Source organism: Macrobrachium nipponense, chromosome 3 (genome assembly GCF_015104395.2).
Source record: "Macrobrachium nipponense isolate FS-2020 chromosome 3, ASM1510439v2, whole genome shotgun sequence".
NCBI lineage: Eukaryota > Metazoa > Arthropoda > Malacostraca > Decapoda > Palaemonidae > Macrobrachium > Macrobrachium nipponense.
The window spans coordinates 110,435,214-110,452,713 of record NC_087202.1 but is presented as its reverse complement, the minus strand read 5'-3'; the positions used below and the strand labels follow the sequence as shown (position 1 = coordinate 110,452,713).

Here is a 17,500-nt window from a genome sequence, read left to right as displayed (position 1 = left end):
GTTATGGTAGTAGCGTATCTCGACGATTGGTTGATCTGGGCTCCAACAGTCGAGGAATGCCACATAGCTACACTGAAACTGATTCAGTTCCTGGAATATCTAGGCTTCAAGATAAACAGGACCAAGTCAAGACTCACTCCAGAGTCAAACTTTCAGTGCTGGGCATCCAATGGAATCTATCCTCCCATACTCTGTCGATTCCATCAGCCAAGAGGAAGAAATAGCGAATCAGTAAAGCAATTTCTGAGTCACAAACTTGCGCAAGAAAACTCAGGAAAGGATCCTGGGTTCATCCAGTTTGCATCAGTGACAAACATCTTGATGAAAGCCAAACTGAAAGACCTAACCAGAATCTGGCACTCACGAGCAAATGTCAGGTCCAGGGACAAATTATCCTCAGTCCCTCAGATTTTCTACGGAAATCGACTTCGCCCGTGGGCGAAAGTCAAGAACTTATCGATATCAGTGCCCCTTCAGTTTCCTCCTCCGGGGATTACCATCCACACGGACGCTTCATTAAGCGGTTGGGGAGGATATTCCCAGTTCAAGAAAGTTCAGGGAACTTGGTCACCTCAGTTCCGTCAGTTCCATATAAACGTATGGAAGCAATGGCAGTGTTCTTGACTCTAAAAAAGGTTACGTCCGCCAAAGTACTTCCCCACATAAAGCTAGTCTTGGACCAGACGCAACGTAAGGAGGTTAGCTACATTGTTATAAACGGGGCCATAGGGGAGCACTCCAAATCACGTCATCTAAATCATGTCATGGTAGCCATCTTCCTCCCGGCGGACAAGTTCAGTTGGCACCTCTCCTCCACCCATATAGCTGGAGTGAGAAACGTCATAGCAGATGCTCTATCCCGATCAGTACCTCTAGAGTCGGAAATGGTCACTGGACAACAGTTCGTTCCAATGGATTCTTCAGAGAGTTCCAGGCCTACAAGTGGATCTCTTCGCATCCCAAGCGAACCACAAACTCCCATGTTATGGGTGGCCCCCAACCTGGACCTCTGGCCTATGCCACGGACGCCCTGGCCCTAGACTGGAACAACTGGGAGAAGATTTATGTCTTTTCCTCCAGTGAATCTTCTCATGAAGGTACTGAACAAACTCCAGGACATTCAAGGGCGTCAAGTGGCTCTAGTAGCCCCAGACTGGCCAAAGAGCAATTGGTACCCTCTAATTCTGGAACTGGGTCTTCGCCCTCTTCGGATTCCCAGTCCCAGGCTCTCCCAGTCAGTACAAACGAAGACTGTGTTCGCTTCCTCAGGAATTCTAAAAACCCTAACTTTATGGATTTCATGAAGTTTGCAGCGAAAAGGGATGCGAATATTGACCCTCAAAACATTCTCTTCTTGGAATCCGATAAAAGAGATTCAACTTTGAGACAGTATGATGCTGCTGTCAAAAAGTTAGCAAATTCCTGAGAGAATCAGTATTAGAATCATGGACAATCAATTCAGCTATATCCTTTTTTTTTCAGATCTTTATTTGAAAAAAGGCTTAGCAGCTAGCACCATTACGACAAACAAGTCAGCCTTGAAAAAGATTTTTCAATTTGGTTTCAACATAGACTTGACAGACTCCTATTTCTCGTCTATTCCCAAGGCTTGTGCTAGACTTAGACCTTCTGTAAGGCCTATGTCCAGTATCATGGTTCTTAAATGATGTTCTAAAGCTGGCTTCAGAAACTGATAATGACACATGTTCATTTTATAATGCTCTTAAGAAAAACTCTATTTTTATTAAGCTTGGCCTCAGAGCTAGAATTTCAGAACTGTCGGCATTATCCAGAGACCCGGATCATATTCAATTTCTTCCCACAGGGGAAGTACTACTTTCTCCGGAACGTAGTTTTATAGCAAAGAATGAAGATCCTTTGATGAGGTGGGAACCATGGAAGGTAGTACCCCTTCCACAAGATATATCTCTTTGCCCAGTATCGACCTTACGAGCCTTTCTGTCTAGGACCTCCTCATCCTCATCGGGTCCTCTCTTAGAGAGAAAGGTGGTACTTTATCTATTAAAGGCATCAGGCAGCAGATCCTGTACTTTATTAAACAAGCCAATCCTGACTCTTTTCCAAAAGCACATGATGTCAGGGCAGTAGCCACCTCAATTAACTATTTCCAACATATGAACTTCGATGAGTTGAAAAAAATATAACTGGATGGAAATCGCCGACAGTATTTAAACGTCATTACTTAAAGTCCTTGGAAGCTCGAAAATTTTCAGCAGTTGCGGCGGGTAACTAGTTTCCCCGATTCTGCCTAATTCTTTAGTAGAAGATCCAGTCCTCCTTTCTACCTGTCTCACCAACAGTCCGTCTATGCCTGCCTTGTTCATCTACGGTTACCACTTGTGTTCTTCAGCTGCTTTATGATGTGATATTGAATTATATGGTGGGTGTCCCTTATTTTTTTTTGGCTAGGGACACTCACAATTGATTGTATATATTGAATCTCTTTGATGTGATCCCCTTATTTTTATGCTAGGGATACATCTTATTTACAATGATACGGGTTTTGTATATTAAGTCATATACATTCCTTCATATATTATTATTATTGAAGTTTGTTCTGTTCAAGTTATTGTCATAATTGCTTTAGAGTTCTTGGTACATATCGATACACAGATACTACTCTTAAACATATATTCCATGTAAGCCCTGTATATATGCAAATTACGTTAATTTAAGAAAATATTATTAGCATTAAGTTTATTTTAAGCAATATTTCTAATTTTGTATCATTGTGGTATATGTATCTTTATTAGCAATTATATTCTTTTCTTTTATTTTATCTTTTATTTGAGACCTCCTTGTGTTTTGTTAATTTTTCTTTACAATCTTGTGCTATTTCTCTGGTACGATTTCGCGCAGCGACATGAGCTGAGCCCAGAAAAGGGATTTTGACGTAAAGAAAAATCTATTTCGTGGGCGATTGGCTCGTGTCGCCAGACGAAACAATCCCGCCCTACCCATCCCATCGCTCAAGATTGTCTGCTAACTTCAGGATGGCCACCAGAGGCGCAGTAGTCGGCAGCATGGGATGGAGTAGTAGTAGTTGCTGCCCACTCTGTGGGTCGGCTCTCCTCTTGTGGGGATTTTGTAGTGGGAGATTTCTGTTGGCAATCGGCTCGTGGTAGTGGTCTCACTCGCCATAGTGTTCATACCGACACCCTCTTGGAGGGTGAGCGAGTCAGTTGTACTGACCTTTTTCTTTATTTATTTATTCTCTGGTATGTGTTAGTACATTTACCCTAGAAATAATAGATTAAAGGATATTTCGCTGGCGACACGAGCCAATCGCCCAGAAATAGATTTTTCCTTACGTCAAAATCCCATATTATATATATTATATATATATATATATATATTATATAATATATATATATATATATATATAATATATATATATATATATATAGATATTAATTATATGTATAATATCTATATATATATATTATAATATATTATATGATTATAAACGTATAATCGTATAGTTCCTATACTTAATATATTCAATATATATATATATCACTTATTCTATCGCTTGAATTTCTTCTATATGACATATATATTTATTATATATATAATTATATATATATATATTTAAATAATATATATATATATATATAATATATCTACTATCTATCTATATTATATATTATAATATATATAATATATATATATAATATATATATAATTATATATATAATACACCACCACCCGATCCTATATATATAGGTATATAAGAACCATATATATATCATATATATATATATATCCCATATATATAGCTGTGTTTCTATCCTTAACCTATCGAATACCTATCTATCCTACTCTAATTCCTATCCTATCTATTGCAACTATCCTAATCTATCAATCTATCTATCTAAATCTATTCCTATCTATCTCTATATATATATAATATATATAATAACTAATCTGATTATCGTTAATATATAGATATAATATATAGTACAGTGAACAGATTATATAATGATTCCAATCATATATATTCAATATATACTCAACTGATTTTGTATCAAATATTTATATACTTGGATAGACAATATATAAATAATATATACTAATTACGGCCATAGTAGAGTTTCAAGTATTATTTATAATATATTAATTATATAATATAAATTTAATTTAAATAAAAGGTTTTTGCCGAAACATGAAAAAGATAAAATTGAAAAAGCGAGGATAGCCAGAGTACTTTTCGGGTCTTGTTCCGACCCTTTACTAAGGTCCAAAATGATTTTACAGAGAAAACATAGTCAAAAGAAGGCTTAATATCCAAACTGACACTACAAGATTAGCAATAAGGTCAATTTCACTCTACAGAAAGGAGGAAACGCCTGAGGGTAGCCACACCTTGGAGGATACACACGTGGTAAACAGGTTATTCTTCCAAAAAACAGTACATTTTGAAAAAACAAGGAAGCATATACAACTTAATATCATGAAATTTAAACAAATTTTCCCAAAAAATTATTATTAATGAAAAGACGAAAGAAAATATAAATATATATATCGAGCAAGAGAAAGAGGGAGAGAGAATATCGAACCAGAGAGAGAAGAGAGAGAGAGAGAAATAATAACTATATACATGTGGGACTAATTTATTAGTTGTTAATTTATTTTAAGGTCCCTTATAAACATCTTACAAATATAAGAGTCCAAATGGTATTTTCCCAGACTAAGATTTAGGTTGTTTTTATTAGTGATTTGTATAATTGCCGATTCCAGTAAATTTCTTGAAACATAATCATTAGATCTAGCAATTACCGAGGTATCACCCCAATTAATACAATGAGATTTTTCACTCAGATGGATAAACAGTGCATCTGAAGTCTGGGCTGTTCTAACTGAATACAAATGCTGCTTAATATGTATACAAATTTTTACCTGACTGACCAACGTAAAACGATGGGCAATCCTTACAAGGAATTTTGTAAATGATGTTATTTGTTAAGGGACTATTCTTAATTAGCATATCTTTAATGGTATTGTTATAAGAGAACACTATATTAATATTAAACAATTTAAATATTGATTTTATGGTTTCAAATCCACGTAAGTAAGGTAAGCTAAACACATTTTTAGGCATTTCTTTTTCATTAATAGCAACACTATAAAAGTTTTTGTGAGCTTGCTGATAACATAAATCAATTAAATGAGGTGGGTAGCAGAGATCGTTTCCTATCTTTTTTATGTATTCTATTTCTTGGTCAAGATATTGTGAACTCATGATACGCCTAAGCGTCGTAAATAGTTTTATAAGCATTAATAATAATTTTTGGGAAAATTTGTGTAAATTTCATGATATTAAGTTGTATATGCTTCCTTGTTTTTTCAAAAATGTACTGTTATCGTATCGCCAGCGATTTCTTGTCTTTTATCCAGACAAGAAGAAGCCTTTCCATTTCATCATGCATGTGGGTCCTCTTACTGGACAAAATGGAGTGGCCCGCCCTGGAAGGTGTAGCTGCTTTGATGACATCTGCTGAAGGATGGTGCCTATTGTGCCAGCTTCATACTTCTTGATAATCTCCATCTTCGTCTCCAAAGAGAGCATCCTCTTCTTTCCGTGAATTTCAACTTTCTTGGGACCCATGACTATGCATATACTGTACGTAATTATGTTATGTAGTACATAATACAATGTAGTAAAAGTTCTCACACAACACGATAAGTATATTACGTACAACGAAATCACTAACGAATTTACATTAATAAACGAAATCGTTAGAACGAATGAATATCGCGTGCGTATGATACAGATGATGCCATGCAGTGGCTAAAGAAGCACGCCGCTACGTAGATGCATCATGGGAGGGATGCTGACCAATAGGAGAGAAGGATCTCATGGCAGTGACTAGCATCAGGAACCAATGGGAGAGTGGGAGGATGGTGGCGAGTCTACTCAGTTGGCGGCGCACGAGTTTCAAAATTGTTATCGGTGGTCCGGGCAAATCTCGGACTTTACAGCAACAACCTTTCGTATCTTGAACAATTTTCGTATGTAGAGCCATAAAATTTTCCATATTTGCGTTCGTATCTCAAGTTTTTCGTAAGTTGAGCCTTTCGTATCTCGAGGTACTACTGTATTTACATATGATACAGTAATCCCTCGCTACTTCGTGCCTCAAGTTTCGCGCCCTCAGTGCATCGTGGATTTTTCAAAAATATTCATCAAAAATTCAAAGTTGAGAAAAAATAGGGCGGGCGCTAGCAGAAGGCAGAGGAGTACATTAGAACATCAGGTATCAATACGGAGATGGCGCGTAACTCAAAACCACCTCTCTGATTCGCTGGCCATCTCGGGTCCTGAATCTCGCAAGCTGATATGGCGAGCCGCCAAGACGCATTACCCAGCATCTCTCCCTGCTGAGCGCCCAGCGAAGGAGGACCGCATTCATTGTTCTCTCCCGCTCGTGTCGCTTACTCTTGCTGCGTGAAAGTTTTAGCTGTTCTTTTGTGCAAAATAGTGCTTGTGACGCCCTTGAAAATGGCTCCTAAACATCCTACACCCTCTACATCCTCTGGTGACCCCAAGAGGAAGAGAAAAATAATGACGGTGAACGAGAAAGTGAAATTATTGGACATGCTTAAGGCAGGCAGTACCTATGCGTCTGTTGCTTGCATGTATGGAAAGAATGAATCAACAGTTCGCTGCATAAAAAAAGATGAATTAAAAATCTGTAAAACTGCCTCAATAACGTTCTCCAAGGACACTAAGCGCATTGTGACTCCTCGTAATAAGAGGATTGTGCAAATGGAGAATGCGTTATCAGTGTGGATAACGGACTGTCAGGAAAAGAAGGTTAGTCTCGATACCAACATCATTCGAACTAAAGCCAAAACCCTTTATGATAGCCTCGTTCCTGAAGGGGGATCGAACGAAGATGACGATGATGGTGATGACGACGATGAAGATAATCCGGCCCCACGAGAAAAACGTGGTTTTGTTGCCAGCAAGAGCCTCGTTCGAGAAATTCAAGAGGAGGTTTGGCCTTCACAGCCTTCCATTGTATGGGGAGGCCGCCTCGGCAGACCAAGAGGCAGCTCTTCGTTACGTCGAGGACGAGTTCCCGAAATTAACCCTCTAACGCCGATTGGACGTATTAAACGTCAACATAAATTGTCTGTCGGGTGCCGATTGGACGTATTAAACGTCAATAAAAAGTTTTTTTTAAAATTTGCGGAAAAATACTTATAGGCCTACCAGCCAAAAACTCTTGAATCACGCGCCTTGGGGGATGCTGGGAGCTCACGGATCAAGGCGTTGTTTTGTTCCCAATCGTTACGCAGGCACGCACGAATTTCTTTCTTATCGCACTAAAAAGTATCAGTGACACATCTCAGAAATTATTTTGTCACTTTGACATAATTTTTGTACCATTTTATATTAGCTGTTACATGGAGTATTATATATGAAAATGTGCGCAATTTCATGTAGAATACAACAAAAAATACTCATGATTGTAGCTTTTATCAGTTTTGAAATATTTTCATATAAATAATGATAAGTGCCAAAATTTCAACCTTTGGTCAACTTGACTCTACCAAAAATGTGCAAAAAAAATGCAATTGTATGCTAAAACTCTTATATTCTAGTAATATTCAATCATTTACCTTCATTTTGCAATAAATTGGAAGTCTCTAGCACAATATTTCGATTTATGGTGAATTTATGAAAAAACTTTTACCTTACGTACGCGTGGTAACTCTTCCGATAAATTTTTTTGTGCGATTGTCGTACTGTTTGCACCATTTTAAATTAGCCGTTACATAAAGTTTTATACTATATGGAAATGTGTGCAATTTCATGCATAATACAACTAAAAACAACCCATGGTTGTAGCTTTTATCAGTTTTGAAATATTTTCATATAAATAACGATAAGTGCCAAAATTTCAACCTTCCGTCAACTTTGACTCTACCGAAATGGTAAAAAAACGCAATTGTAAGCTAAAAATCTTATATTCTAGTAATATTCAATCATTTACCTTCATTTTGCAACAAATTGGAAGTCTCTAGCACAATATTTTGATTTATGGTGAATTTATGAAAAAAAAAAAAAAATTTCCTTACGTCCGCGCAGTAACTCTTCCGAAAAAAATCAGACATTTTTTTGTCCGATTGTCGTAATGTTTACACCATTTTAAATTAGATGTTACATAAAATTTTATATATGAAAATGTGGGAAATTTCATGTAGAATACAAAAAAAATAATTGAAGGTTGTAGCTATTCTCATTTTTGAAATATTTGCATATAAATCATGATAAATAGAAAAAAAAACCACGTTCGGGCAACTTTGACTACCGAAATGGTAGAAAACGCAATTGTAAGCTGAAACTCTTACAGTCTAGTAATATTCAGTCATTTATCTTCATTTTGAAACAAATTCGAAGTCTCTAGCACAATATTTAGAATTATGATGAATTCTCGTAATATTTGCTCCGTTTCATAGTTTTATATATGAAAATGTGCGCAATTTCATGTAGAATACAACAAAAAATAATTGAAGGTTGTAGCTTTTCTCATTTTCAAAATATTTGCATATAAAAAAAATATATTAAAAAAATTCTACATTCAATCAACTTTAACTCGTCCAAAATGGTAGAAAACGGCAATTGTAAGCTAAAACTCTTATAGTATAGTAATATTCAATCATTTATCTTCATTTTGAAACAAATTGGAAGTCTCTAGAACAATATTTAGATTTATAGTGAATTTAAAAAAAGAACTATTTTTTTACGTCCGCGCGTTACGAATTCATGCATCATTTTGTGAGAATATTTTCTCTGTGTTGCTTTCACCGTTTTACAATGTGTTATATACCAAAATGATTGCAATTTATTGTACAATACAACGAAAAAAAAAGAACTTATTAGCTTTAACTGTTTTGCTCACAGCGCAATTTGAATACAATTATATATGAAATTTTGTTTTCGCGCTATCATATATCGCATTATTTACATATAATATTTTTTTTTTATTTCTGATGGTTGCATACTAAACTTCAGGCAATGACACATAAAGGAGCCAAAAATGAACTCTTAATCTTGAAAACTAAAGCTAAGGAGTTAATTATTTTTTCATTGTATTGTACACTAAATTGTGGTGATTTTGGTATATAACAAATTGTAAAACGATCAAAGCAACACAGAGAAAATATTATCACAATATGATGCATGAATTCGTAACGCGCGGACGTAAAAAAAAGCAGTTTTAAAAAATTCATAATAAATCGAAATATTGTGCTAGAGACTTCCTGTTTGTTGCAAAATTAAGTTAATTGATGGAATATTACTAGACTGTAAGTGTTGTAGCTTACAATTGCAGTTTTCGACCATTTCGGTTGAGTTAAAGTTGACCGAAGTTCGAATTTTTTCTATTTATCATTTTTATATGAAAATATATTTAAAAACTGATAAAAGCTACAACCATGGGTTGTTTTTTGTTGTATTCTACATGAAATTGCGCACATTTTCATATATAAAACTTTATGTAATGGCTAATTGAAAATGGTGCAAACATTACGACAATCGGACAAAAAAATGTCTGATTTTTTTCGGAAGGGTTACCGAGCGCACGTAAGGAAAATATTTTTTTTTTCATAAATTCACCATAAATTGAAATATTGTGCTAGAGACTTCCAATTTGTTGCAAAATAAAGGAAAAAAATAAAGGTAAATCATTGAATATTACTAGACAATTGGATGAAAAAAATTTCTGATTTTTTCGGAAGAGTTACCGTGCTGACGTAAGGAAAAAGTTTTTTTTCATAAATTTACCATAAATCAAAATATTGTGCTAGAGACTTCCAATTTGTTGCAAAATTAAGGTAAATGATTGAATATTACTAGAATATAAGAGTTTTAGCTTACAATTGCGTTTTTCGACCATTTCGGTAGAGTCAAAGTTGACCGAAGGTTGAAATTTTGGTACACCGTTATTTACATGAAAATATATCAAAACTGATAAAAGCTACAACCATGAGTTGTTTTTTGTTGTATTCTACATGAAATTGCACACATTTTCATATATAATACTCTATGTAACGGCTCATATAAAATGGTGCAAAAATTATGTCAAAGTGACGAAATAATTTCTGAGATGTGTCGCTGATGCTTTTTAGTGTGAGAAGAAAGAAATTCGCGCTTGCGCGCCTGTGTAACGATTGTATACAAAACAACAGCTTGATCCATGAGGCCCCATCATCCCCCAAGGTGCGTGATTCAAAAGTTTTTATCTAGCAGGCCTATAACTATTTTTCCGCAAATTTTTAAAAAAACTTTATTGCGTCGACGTACCATACGTCAATTCGGCACCCGACAGACAAATTTCGTTGACGTTTAATACGTCCAATTGGCGTTAAAGGGTTAACTGAGTTGCAAAAGTTAGTACTAATGTATTCAATCAAAACTAAGTTTTGTTTCCCTCTGCCCATCTTACCAATATGTATGTCCACACTATGCCACAGATTTATTTCCATCCTAAAAATGTTTTTTAAGCCATGAAATCAGCATTCATTTTATTGGGTTGTAATGCTTTCTCTCTACAATCCATTAAGTAATTTTTTAATTGTATTTATTGACAAAGTGTCAAAAACATTTTCTCCATTTCAGTATATTTAGCTAGTGTTTGTAAGGGACAACATAAATATATCATTGTTCCATCTGAGATCACACTTTTGATAGACATTTGCATTAGTCAATGTGTACATAATTAGGATGTGCTTTTCATCATGAATGAATTACAGGCAGCCCCCGGTAACAGCAGGGGTTCCGTTCCTGGGGGCCTGACGCTAATCGAAATTCACCTTTAACCAAAATTCATAAGCCTACAGGCATCACAATCCCCCTTACAGTGCCCTGGACTTGTTGACTATGCCTTAGACAGTGTCATGGTCAGGTATTTTGCCCTAATACATAATAACTCTTTAATGAAAACGTGGAATTTCATTTTCCCAATCATTTACAAGAATCTGCCTGGTAGTTCTACAAATTTTTAATGCCAGGTGTGAGAGAGAGAGAGAGAGAGAGAGAGAGAGAGAGGAGAGAGAGAGAGAGAGAGAGGAGAGAGAGAGAGAGAGAGAGAGAGATTATTCGCTATGGAGAAAATAACGGTACGGAAATATAGCATAGAGTACATACTGCTAAATTTAAGCTGCATTTGTAGCTGAAGCTGAGAAAACAATGTTCACACTGCTAATGTTTATAAATTAACGTGCATCAGTATGCTAATGTTTATAAATTAACGTGCATCAGTATGCTAATGTTTATAAATTAACGTGCATCAGTAACATGATGAAACTCAACGCAAATAATAGTGGAGAAAATGTATTTTAATAAAATATACTTGCCATGAAAGAACACTTTTTATTGTTGTTTTCACGTCGCTAACAGATAAATATGTAAATATCATATTACTATGATATAGGATGAAAATAACAAAAGTAATCAGTTTTTTACAAAAACTAACATGCTCCTAACACCATCTATTAACGAAAAAATAACAATCGAGTTCATAACAAGACGTACATATTTCAGTCATATTTCAACTGAAAAGCACTTCATATAACAAAATAACCTGTTTACGCTAAATAGAAGCAAGAAAATCGAGTTAAGTAGGGCGAAATAACCCTGCCTCTGCCCTCAGCTGATTTTTCCAAAGCAAAACATGGATTGCTTTGTTCGTATGGTGCTTTGGCAAGTACCGAAATATGTACCGATAACCAGACAGCAGCGCCATCTATTTACATCAATTTTCAACTTAAAAACTCTTCAATATAAAGAAAAATAACCTTGTCACATATGAATAGTTTCTGAAGATTAATTTACACTAAATAGAAGCAAGAAAATCACTCTGAATTGAGTTAAATACAGCAAAATACTAATCTTACCTCCGCCCTCAGCTGATTTTTCCAAACCAAAACATGATTGGTTTGTTTGTATTTTATAACACAAATAGTAATACAAGACTACGTACAGTATTACTAGATACAGCGAAGTCAAGGATAACTTTTCAAGAGAGCACAGGAAAAGATGCATATTCATTATGTTTGCATTTTATGAAGAAGTCTCAGCACCTAGCCTAAGAAACTGATAACCAGACAACCGCGCTATAACCCCTATGGAATTTAAAACCCAGTTATGAATATATTTAACAAGCGCTGTAAAACTGAAACGCCGCTAACTGATGGCGACAGTAACCTCGGGCTGCCTGCATACTGGAATTAACCATAAACCAATCTTAACCTTTTGCTACAAAAATAACAAAATTCCAAGTATAGGCAGCCCCGGTCACCGACAGGGGTTCTGTTCCTTGGGGCTTGACGGTAACCGAAAATCGTTGCTAACCGAAATTCATGTCTATGGGCGCCACAATCCACCTTACAGTGCCCTAGACTGGTTAATGATGCCTTAGAGGCTTAGACAGTGTCATGGCCAGATATTTTGCCCTAATATGTAATAACTCTAATGAAAATGTGGAATTTCATTTGCCTAATCATTTTCTATGGTCTGCAAGTTAGTTCTGAACATTTTTAATGTCTGTTTAGATGAACTTATCAGTAAATCTTGGCCCAGAATGAGAAAGAGAAAAAAAAGTCCCCTTTTTCAGAATACTAATGTTTCTTCTATCTCTTTTTTCATCATATCTTCTAGTTACATAAGTTAAAAAAAGCAAAAGAGAATGATAAAAGTATCGTTAGTAACATTATAATCGTTGCTTAAACAATGCAGCCATAAGCAACTGAACGAAAACTCTTGTTTTGCTACAATAACCAAACAAAATCTGATAACATTTTGCTTGCATTTCAGCCATCAAATGATAGTAAATAATTACCGTAGTTTTGTTGCAAATGACGTTAATTAAGTAGAATAGGACTGCCATACGTATATGTAAAGTTTGTATTATAATGAAATATAGTAAAAAATAGCAAAAGGAATCTGTTAAATTTTTTACACATAAAAAACATGCTCCCAACACCATCAATTAACAATACAAATAACTAAATAACTTTCAAACACTTCATATAACGAAACATAACCTTTTCCCATATAAATAGCTTTTAGAGATTGATTTATGCTACATAGAAGCAAGAAAATCACTCTGAATTGAGTTAAATGCATGGAGTTGAACTTACCTCCATTAGCTGATTTTTTCAGACCAAAATATGATTGCAATGGCACCATCAATTAACCCTTAAACGCCTATTGGACGTATTTTACGTCGAGATAAATTGTCTGTCGGGTGCCGATTGGACGTATTTTACGTCGACATAGAAAAGTTTTTTTAAAATTCGCAGAAAAATACTTATAGGCCTACCAGCCGAAAACTTTTGAATCACGCGCATTGGAGGATGCTGGGAGCTCACGGATCAAGGTGTTGTTTTGTTTACAATCATTACACAGGCGCGCAAGCACGAATTTCTTTCTTATCGCCATGGAAAAGATGCATATTTGTTGTTTGTATTTTATGAGGTGGTCTTGGCACTTAGGCTAAGCCACCAATAACCAGAAAATAGAGGTATAAACCCTACGGAGGGTAGAACTCAGCTATGTATATTGAACAAGCTGCATAAAACCGAAATGCCGGTAACCGATAACAACAGTAACCGGGGGCTGCCTGCAATCACATTCTAACTATTCTATGACATTAAACTGTACTACTTTAGCTTTTGGGTCAACTTTAGTGGAATATCTTTTAAACTGCTTACAACACAAAAGACTTGTTGATTCAAAATACAGGCAGTCCCCAGTTATCGGTAGGGATTCTGTTCCCTTGAGGGGGGTGGAGCTTAAACTGAGTCCACCAATAAGCGGGGACTGACTGTACTGTTAACAATTAATAGGTATCCTGTGGAATATTGGTTACTTCCAAAGTGATCTCAACAAACCAGATGACCCAACATTAATCCATTGTCCTGAGTCTTCCCTTCTTGTTTATATTTTATCACAGTGGAATGATGATACCAACATGGTAAACTATGCAAAACCCATAACTTTACTTGCTTGGAAAGGTAGACCAGTAACACAAAAATACATAGATCAGGTAATACGAATTTAACCAACATAGTTCCTAGCACTGTATTACCTGTCCAGTGGCAGAAGTAAGCCAAAGCAATTTACAAATGATGGATTCACCAACTTAATGTCAAAACACACAAATATGGCAGAATTTCTAAGAAAATACTAAGTCTTCCCCCTTCTTGTTATATTTTATCACAAAATTAACTTGTGATGCAAATCCTTTCTGCATAACCTCTCATATCCTAAAACTAAAGTATGAACATAATTGCTACTCCATCATCCAGATATGGCATAACACTAAAAAGATGTAGGATACAGTGCACTGGAGCTAACACATGTCCACATCAAGTAAACTGTGTCAGCAAAGTGCAGGTCTCACTCTAATGAACAGTCCTTACCCAAGAGGCATACCTGTGAGTCATCTTGCCTAATGGTGACTAAATTTTCAGCTAACAGTAAACTGTAAGGCACTATGGAAATGGAAAATAAAAGGTTTGTACACTAAACAGACTTTTGATTGTTCACAGTGCATGGATATATTTATATATTTCCTATTAACATACCTTTCCACAAAGCCACATGACGAGGGTGACAGGGTAGAAATAATACAAAAATTCAGATGACCAAAAGGTTCTTAGGTAGGTTCCAGAGTAATAGTTGTGTAATAATCTTGCAGCATAAAAACACCTGGAAAGATATTATGCTTATAGTTTAAATCCTCAGTTAAAAGAGTAATAAAATATAAAAAGCATACCACAAAAATGACATTTTTATGATAAAACAGTTTTAATTATACTTACCCAGTAATTATATAGCTAAGAGTTTCACTCGCTCGACAGTTAAATTCCAAAATTTGCAGGTCGCACTATTTTTTTTTTTTTTTTTGCCTACTTTTGGGGAAAGAGAGGAACCACTTGTCAAAGAGCTCAGTTTGTTTTATGCCCTGAAAAAGAAAATCCAATATGACAACCAATCATGTACACGGACGTGCGACGAATCAAAAACACGGCCATGATATTTCTCCAGAAGACAAACATCAAGAGTAGGAACCCATCACGTATAAGGTCGTGCAATGAATCACGAACACGGCCGTGATATGTCTCCAGAAGACAAACAGTGAGAGTAGGGACTCTGTCACGTACACGAACGTGCAATGAATCATGAACACAGCTGTGAAACATCTCCAAACGATGAACAGCAAGAGTAGGAACTCCATCACGTACACGGACGTGCGAAAAAACACATAAACAGCCGTGATCACCTTCGCCCTCTAAATTGGAGCCGTCTCATCATGTGACAAACTTGATTAGGCCGAGGAGATGAAGAGCCTGCCTGAGAACTGATACGCGGGAAGATCAACACAGACTGGAACACTTTCATGTACTTGAAGGGGAGAGTCATGTTTGTACTGGGGAGATGGTGAAAAACCTCTCTCACTCTCGGAAGACGCCACAAGTCCTGAATTCTCCAATGGGAGGGCTAAGGGCAAAGGAAGAAAAGGTGATGGGGGCCTCGCAATACACTGTATCCTGCTTGAAACCCTGGGACACCTCCTACTAAACACAGAGCCAAGCCAATCAACCAACTTTTGATAGAACATCTCTGATGGGTTGACAACCAACTGCAATGACATCAAGGACGAGGCTGGGAGTGATATCACAGCAAGAGGTGGTGGGAGATATGTGACAGGTATAGAAGCATTGAGAGTGACATCACTGCATTTGGACTGGTAACCCAAGACAAAGGTCTCAGTGATGGCAAAGATGGCAAAAAGGTTTTCTTTTGTCTCCTACATCAACCGGAGGGCCTCCCAAGGACGTGAACACATGAAGAATAGCAACGAATTTACCAAGAAAATTCATTGCCGAGGGAGAAGGAAGAGAGATCGGCCCTCACTTGAACGCAGTGCCATCAAACCATGTGCTCAAAAGAAGCTGAAGACTTTTACAGAGAGAGAGAGAGAAGACATTGTCATAAAACAAAACCGTACTAAAATTGATTTCATATGGCAAACAGGTACTAAGTCGAACAACATAGGGAGACAATATCCACCCATCAGAAAAGCTGTCTGTAAGGTTGGTATCCCCGCATGACGACGCCATATGTCAGCGAGCAAGAAGGAGCTCCGATGACAGTAAGGAACACACTGCCAACAGAACTGACTGGATTCCAACTTCCAAACCCTCTCTCCTCACAGCACCAATGAGCATACCAAAATTATTGAAGCGGCATCTCTGTCAGACGGAAGTGAAGCAGGGGGGCTCCCAAGTTCTGAGCAAAACACCGCCGCTGCCAGACTTCCATGAGAGATGCAGGGCTGACAACTGAAGTGCCTATAAAGAAGGAAATAAAATGATCTTTCCCTCATGAAAGAATATTTCTATCCTGTGAGAGCAAAAAGAATCATATTTGAGCAAAAAGAATCATATTTATCTGTAAGGATAAAAGGAAGAAAGGGAGAGAGCTGTATGACCCACTCCCTTTCCCCACCAAAATTATGGAAAAGAGACGAGACGGCAATCATGACGGGTCCTGCAAGCAGATGGGAAGAACGCCATCGTCGCCATCAAAATTCATGTTGAAGTAGTGTAGGATGTAATCCTATGCTAGACAATAAAACCTTGTCTTCAACATGAACCCCTTATGTCTTGAACATCCCAAACCACACAAATTCTGAAAGACTAAAACATTACTGTGTTCTCAGAAAATGTGTAACTAGATAAAAGCAAAGATACATAAAACATTAAAATCATAATACGTATCACAATTTTTTAAAGTAAGTTGTATTTTTCCTAACTATACAAACATGAGATCCTTTACATAAGGAATTACTTTCAGCGTAGGCTGGAATTACAGCTGTTAAACTCTTGAACAGATTGGCCCACGTTCAGATTGAGGGGTAGCATTGTTAGAAAAAATACAATTATTTTCAAACACTGTGATTTGTTCCTACACGACATACAAACCCTCGATCCTTTACATAAGGAAGACACTGATTGGTGGGAGGAATGTGAGTGAGCCTCTAGAGCTGACGAGTTCTGCATGCCTGGGCTATTCCTCCTGGTTGTAAGAGCAAGGAGGAGTACCCTGCCTCTGACAACTTTATTGGAGTATAGGAGCTGCATGATCAAGAGTCAGACTTCTGGGCCTTTTTGAAATGAGTGAGAAATTGTAACTCATCCAATAAAAGGGCTGGGAAGAATATTTAGAGTTGGAGGCATGAATGCAAAATTCTGGTTAGGGTTTGCATTATTGCCAGTCTCTTTCCTTCCCTTGCTAGAGGAAGGAGCAGGATTGCTTCTATGATTCTGATAAGAAAAATAGAAAGGAAGTTCGACGTGTAAGCTTACTGCATCAATTACCCGACCAGCCAGTGTAAGTTCAAGTCCTATCCTCAACCCGAAGGAAGAGGAGTAGAAGGACGAGGTTGGGAAGGTGGAG

General features: G+C 36.7%; 1 protein-coding gene across 2 annotated transcripts in view; it reads right to left on the bottom strand.

Annotated features, from left to right (window-relative positions):
* The window catches only part of LOC135221955 (palmitoyltransferase ZDHHC22-like), a 307,849-nt gene that overhangs the window by 33,651 nt on the left and 256,698 nt on the right, over positions 1–17,500 (bottom strand). For both annotated transcript variants that reach the window (XM_064260001.1, XM_064260002.1), the window contains exon 5: positions 14,623–14,746. In XM_064260001.1, the coding sequence (XP_064116071.1) occupies positions 14,623–14,746 (124 nt within the window). The remainder of the gene's footprint in view (positions 1–14,622; positions 14,747–17,500) is intronic.